Here is a 7,019-nt window from a genome sequence, read left to right as displayed (position 1 = left end):
GATGTACACTGTAAATTGTAATAAGTTCACTTTACTTAAAAAAAGTTAGGAAACCGATTGCCTTAAAATCTCCAAGTAAAGTAGCTAATTCATTTTAAGGTGATGTAGCTGAAAATAACTGTGTTTAGATAACTCGGATAATGGCAGTAAACTTGAGTGAAGTTAACTCAAAATCATTAATTAGGTTAACTATAAAATGTAATTTCAGACAACTCATATAATGGCAGTAAACTTGAGTGATGTTAACTCAAAATCATTAGCTAGGTTGACCTTAAAATGTCAATTTTGTCTACTTAAACTTGTGAGTTATGTTAATTAGGCAGTACTCATAAAAATAAGTTATCATTACAAGTTTAAGAGTTCACGTTACTAGCAAAATATCAGGAAACCGATTGCCTTGATATGTTCAAGTAAGTTGAACTAAAAGTTATAAGTTATTGAAACGAAGAGACAACAGACAACAGTTTGAATGGAAAACAAAGTTTAATAATTAAACTTTTTTTGTTCTGAACACAAATACATGGATAAATAGGGTCCAGGCTGAAAAAATACAGGGGTTCTCAAGTGTGGTTACATACTTTCTATGTAATATAAACACTAACCTGGAAACAAACTTTTCCATAGACTTTTTCAGAAAAAAATGACACGTGACTTTTTCTAGGGCGGCCTTCAATCTAATATTGAGTCTCTAAAACGGCCCTCAGTCCTTAAAACTTTGAGAATCCCTGCTTAAATGTCTCTGTTGACTATGGTGTGAAACAAAATACAGATAAACTCACTTGTCAATTACAGGGCTTAACATTTATCATAACATCAATAAAGTGAACAGAAAATATAGCTCAACTCTGTTTCCAATCCACCTATTGCATGACTGCAAAATAAGATCACTATTTCAACTGAATGTGCAACTGTAATGTTTAAGACAGCTCCAGCTGAAACCTGCTCAGAGCGTTCTGATTTAAATTCTTAGTGGATGAATTTAGAACTGCACTAGAGATTGACTTTCAACAGATATATCTTTCAACGGATATTAAGTCTGAGATAACTGGCTAAAGAGCCTGCTGGTAATCAATATCACCACAATCATGTCAGCATTAACACAAAAGGAAAAAGAAAAGCTAAAAGGAAAGTAGGTGTTCGTGTTTCTCCTCCTCATGAACATAAAACCATATAGTGTATACATATAAGTGTGATGAGGCTCCCTACCACAAAAAAGAAATAAACATCACTTTTCCAATAAGGGTAAAGGTATCAACGTGACCCATAATGTCATGTCACATTCACATCGTGAACACATTCACTCATTGCATCAGAAGATTTTTGAGTGATTGTATTTTTGGTTTTAGCGATTTATGTCCAAGTGAGAGAAGCACCCTTTGGATGAAGTCAAAGGTGTACTTCAGTTGTTGAGGGTACTCCAAATTCAGAGCGTAAATAAGTCCAAAGAGCAAGCACATGGCATGTGGAAGATTTCCAAGGTCATCCATGACAATTCTTCCTTCCAAAATGATTGCAGTACCTGAAGACTGAAGGTGCAGTGAGTCAGGAGAGGCCTGTGTGTCCTCAGGAATGATGGTCAGGATCCCAATGGGGGTTTGAGACATGTCTGGGTCTTCGCAGTCCTAACAACAACAGCAGCAATAACACCAAAATTACATATCAGATGTCACCTTGAATTTCTATGACAGAAAACACAAGACAGCCACTAAAAGTACAACGTAACACTTCTTCATCACTGCGGCTTCTTGGCAATGTACTCGCTACTACCACAGGAGGCTGATGAGTAAACTTCCAGTGTAATACAGGAATGTGAAAATCTTACAGTTTGCAGCTGTTACACCTATGGCAGTCCACTCATCAGCCTCCTGTGACAGTATAGCGAGCACATTTCCCAAGAGGATCAGCGATAAATAAGTGTTGATGTTGTTGCAAGGGAAAGTTCAAAACATTTTTGTGTTTAACTAACTACATGTTGCACTTCATACAGTAATAAGAGATATCAGTAGAACCCCCTACTTAAAATCAGAGAAGTGAAAGTATTTAAAATCAGCTAAGTGAAATTCATTGTACTTTTTTTGTTCTTGAAGACATTTGGGTTTCACATGGGGTGACGCTAGAGAACTGCGACTGAATCCTTTTGAAAGACAACAGATACCACAAAAAGTGTTTTGATTGGGGATAGGTTATCAGTACATCACGTAAGAAGTAAAGCAGCACTGATTCAGGCTGAGTGGAAGAACAGTAACTAAAACTAAAGGTATCAAAGTAACAGAGCAGAATTAAATGGAGTGGACATCCTGTGGTGTGGAATTTAAAAAATTGTAATAAAGATGACTTACAAAGCATGTCTTGAAGAAGTCTGTGTTCTCATCTCCAAGGATCACAGGAAGGCCACGGAGGACTGCCGTTCGCTTCGCAGTAATATCTGTACTCTGAAAAATCATGTCAAACACACAGTCATCACTCCTGTGGTAAAGAATAATCAATTAATAGCTCTGCACACACAATGGGGTTGTGTATTTTGTATCTGAGAAACTTACCTCTGGTCTGACTTGTTGCAGATACTTCTGAAGTTTCTGGCCAACACTTCCTCCCTTGCTCTTGAAAATCCCAAAGAACCGAGGGGTGTATTTGTCAAGTTCTTTGAAGAATTCTGTATTCAGGTTTTTGCTTGACAAGCGACAGAACTCTGCCAGAATCTGAAGGAAAAGTATGACAAATTAATATTTAAGATATAGTGATATTGGACCTCTTAGGACTACTTTTCACTAGCAGGACGCTGAAGCTAATTCTGTAAGTTAATAAAAGATGTGACAATGAATTATATGAGAACTAAAAAATTTAATGCATAAAAGATAGGAAGAGTTTCAAATTACCTGACCCTCTGTAAAGAGTGCTGGCCACCTTTCCATTGTGTCCTTCACTGGAGGCTCCAAGTTCACCAACTCTTGTCTTCTCAAGGCAAAGGTAGAGTCCATGTTTTTGGTTATCAGAGCAGCAGTTGGACGCCGTTTCTTCATCTCCTCTACAAGTTCCTTTCGTTTGGACTCCATACTGGTCTCATCTTCACCATCAGGGAAATTGGGTAGGAAATTGATTTCAAACCGTTTGGGTCTTTTGATGCTTGTGTGAGGAGCTTGGCCTTTTCTTTTCCTTTCATTTACGGCCACATCTGTACATCCAGCTCGACGCAGTTTGGTCCGGTAGTTGCCCATTTTGAACTTAATACTATTTTTCCATCCGTTACAACCATTGGCAGAGCCTGGTTCAATGAGGCAAGGATGTTTTTGAATCAGTGCAGTTGCAACATCATTGAATTCTTGATCGCTGGGATATGCCTTGAAGCTGTAAATTGCCTCTGCAAGTTTTTCAAGTATCTCGTGCTTCATGTCCCTGGGTACTTGTAGATATGTCTTGTCTCTCATGTACAGAAGATTTCCCTGGCGTAATCTGTACTCGATGTCCACAGGAAAATAAGGAATTTCGAAAGTGTCTGGCCATGGAGACCGAGAAAGAGATGACCGACTTTCAGGGGAGGAAAAAGAGAGGATCTCTGTGTCATCTGTGCTGGCTGTGCTTGGTGTGGGGGTTGGAACCAGACCGATTATCTTCAGGGTGGGTTTGTCGGGCAGGTCAGTAATGTCAGTGAGGTTGACAAGGGCATTATTGAAATCAGGATCCTCATACTGGAGGGAGAATTTATACTGAAGCCCCAGCTTCTCCTCAAGCTGTTCAACAAGAGAGTCAAGTGTGTGTGGTTTCGCAGAGAGTGTAATTTTCCTTATGTCATTGTCATGGACAATTATCCTTAGTGTAGTCCTCATCTCCATTGTTGGTGGCGATTCTACAGAGGATTTAAAAAAATACAATAAAAAAAATCAGTTAAGTTACTTCATGACACTTGACATCAAAATCTTCAGCATCCAATCAGCACAAAATATAGTGTCTAAGGGTAACAAACGTCCTGCCCCTGATTCTGTAGGCTGCCAGAGGAAACGGGTCATTCAGATCAGAGAGCATGTTGACTGACATTGATGACGCATGACTGCATAGCTCATAAGAACGCAGATGTTCATTATACCATGATGTCGTATGTTTGCACAGAAACAAAACATCACTGTTAATGACAAGGATGTTGTGAATTTGCCTAAAATCAGGCAGGCATGAACAAGCACCAACAGACACAATCATATCTGAACTGTATTTGATGCCATCAACGCTCACAGATGATGCTACAAGGACAGTGTTCTGAGATGCATACCTCTGTTTCAACAAGTTCTGAATATTCTCAGGAAAAGATGAAACCAAAGAAAGTGACACCTTGTCCATTTGGATGGATGGCTTGAAAAATGAGGAGGAGTCTACATGGTATGCCATCATTCTTTGATGCCGGACAGCCAGAGTTTGTGGGACGTTTTTGAAGTTTTTTGTGTTGCGAATGACTTGTTTGAAGAATTTATGCTTTCCTTCAAAGCGCATTGTCCACATATCTCTGAGCGGCCCATACATCCTCATCAACTGTGGATAATGTTCCACAAAGTGGTGCTTTGGGCGCAATGTGAAGTGAGGAAATACTGTTAAAAGTAAACCTCTGTGCTCTGAGATCTTTGCATCAAGGAAATCAAGAGAATCTTCTGTTACTCTAAATGATGCTGACAGTTCTAAGATGTCCTTTAAAAGCATTAAAATTTCCCATGTTGGCTCATTCTCTGGGACATCAAAACCAATCATTAGTGGGAGGAGTCTTGTGAGTGCCCAATTTTCGTGGCCGTTGCCGCCAATCGTACCTCTAGAGGCAAATGTGGCAGGGACAATCTGGGGCTGATCAGTTCTGTCTGTGAATTTGTAAGGAAAATGTTTGATGACTTTGTTCAAGGACTCAAGGGTGATGTACTTCTTGGAGATCAAGTCATTAATGCATAGAGACATCTCAACAGGGATGATACCTTCCAAGAGGTCATGCATTATGTCAGGTGGAAACCCACTGACAGTGTGGAAATGTTCCAAATTGTCACTTAAAACACAAGGACCTTTCACACCATACTCTTTCACCAGATTTGGATTCTCTAAAACTTCAGACACTTGCCTGTCATGATCCTGGCTGGTTCTGGACTCAAATGCTCCTGATCGGACCTCTCTTTGCTGGATGTCACTCCTCTTGACCATGCAAAATCGACAGGGGTGCTGCACTGTAAAACTCTCCTGGAAACCAGCAAAAGAATGAGCACCTAGGTTATCAGCTGACACATAGAGCACAGTTCCTTTCACACACTCGCCTAACTGCTCAACATAGACACCGTGTTTTTCAAGAGTGACCAGGTCTTGAAGAAGTGGGTGAAGGACAGCTGCATAGCCATGTTGTTTGATTGCACTTGCTCTGCATAATATTGCTAGCTGGATAGAGTGAAGACAGGAGCGATGTTTTGAGGGAAGATTGGCAAGAACCCAATAAATACCACACAGTTTGTGTTTCTTTTTGGAAGTGCCCAGAGGATTGGCTATCTCAAACTCATCAATGTAAAGGCCAAGCACAATCCTTAAGGTCTCAGTCTTAAAAAAATCATTCCCGCGATAGTGAGTGCCATCTCTGTAAGTGTTGTATCCATCAACTGTGCACTCATGTGTAAGAATTTTATCCAGAACATCAGCTCTGTTTAGTAGCTTTTGTAACATTTTCAGAATTGGCACATAAGAGAGTGATTGTAAGTCTTTTTCAAGCTTGTATTCAACTGGCATGACCGTAGGAAATTCCCTCTGAAAATATGATGCCCTTTTATTGGCTGTGGAGAGTGACTGGCCAGCATCAGTCATTTTCAAGAACAAGTTATTCTCTTTGACAGCATTCACAATTTTTCTCACGACCGAATCGTCACTGACACCATGTTCATTGAGAATTTGCTGAATGGCATTACGCAAAAGGGGCTCTGAGAGAAGTACAAGCTGATTTAGTTGTTGAATTACCTCCTGTATTGCCATGTCAGATAAATGCAAAACTGCTTGCAGTTTTAGAAAGAGTGAGGCTAAATTATGTTCAAGTTGATGCTGTAAATTATCCAGATTTTCAATTTGAGCTTCTGCCTCAATGTTGTCTTGGTCTGTAGGAAAATCTTCAACTTCTTGCACATCTTGTGACACGCCTGGATCTGAATCAGGAGGTGTGCTGCGCATGGCAATGTCAGGCTTCAATCGCTTCTGACTGGGAAGCCGATGGTCTTTGCATTTATGAGCATTAAATGTTGAGTAGACATTGCTCTCAAAAATGCAGTTTTCATATGGACAATTCACAGTTTCCTTATTTTTAAGATGTTGGCGCAAATGGGAAAAAAAAATGAGTTCTGTGCAGGGTTCTTCAAAATTGCAAAGAGGACAATTGAATATTACAGGGATTTCATCAGCTCCACTCGTCTGCCCATCTCCATGCGAGTGATTTCTTGTTAAATGCACTTTTAGGGCATTAAATGACTTAAATGAACACAGACAATCTGTGTGTAGGCATGGAATTGGAGTGGTTCTTGCGTAGCTTCCATGTTTTAAGCGGTAGTGCTTGAATAGTTGAGCCCTCTTTTCAGAAGAAAACAAGCAGTACTTACACTTCCAATGCATAGCTAGGTGTCTGTCTTCAGAAACCTACAAAAGAAACAACAAATCAATCAGTTAAACTTTAATTAAGTCATAGCACAACAAGCATAGATTAGGGCTGGACAGATTATAATTTTCTGGGCTTCGAAGCATCAGCACTAAGTTTTTCCACAACTTTTTGTGAATAATTTTTCTTCTTTTTTTGTTGCATTTTTTTCAAAAAGTGTCATTATTGTCTACAATAAAAATAGTTGATAGTTGCATCTCTACTCTCATTCATTTAAAAGTTTTTTGTTTTCTACTGTTATGAGAAATAAGGACTCAATTTCCCATGATGCTTTTGCTTGTCACGTGGGCCACAGCTGATAACAGTAGCCAATCCTATCAGCTGTGTGCTATCAGCTGTTTGCTATCAGCTGTGCGCAGGTAAACAGAGTTGG

General features: G+C 39.6%; 1 protein-coding gene across 1 annotated transcript; it reads right to left on the bottom strand.

Annotated features, from left to right (window-relative positions):
- Positions 1–1,214: 1,214 nt before the first annotated feature.
- LOC146960602 (sterile alpha motif domain-containing protein 3-like) lies at positions 1,215–6,630 on the bottom strand. Its single transcript, XM_085772239.1, has 5 exons — positions 6,591–6,630; positions 2,877–3,844; positions 2,541–2,699; positions 2,340–2,432; positions 1,215–1,622 (listed from the first exon to the last, which is right to left on the bottom strand). The coding sequence occupies exons 2-5, from the start codon at positions 3,828–3,830 to the stop codon at positions 1,302–1,304; spliced, it is 1,527 nt and encodes a 508-aa protein (XP_085628365.1). The 5' UTR covers positions 3,831–3,844; positions 6,591–6,630; the 3' UTR covers positions 1,215–1,301.
- Positions 6,631–7,019: the final 389 nt, after the last annotated feature.

The sequence above is a fragment of the Trachurus japonicus genome, unplaced genomic scaffold (assembly GCF_045865225.1).
Source record: "Trachurus japonicus isolate A0001 unplaced genomic scaffold, Traja_1.0 AP030188.1".
In the NCBI taxonomy this organism is placed as follows: Eukaryota; Metazoa; Chordata; class Actinopteri; order Carangiformes; family Carangidae; genus Trachurus; species Trachurus japonicus.
This window is presented reverse-complemented; position numbering and strand designations above follow the sequence as displayed.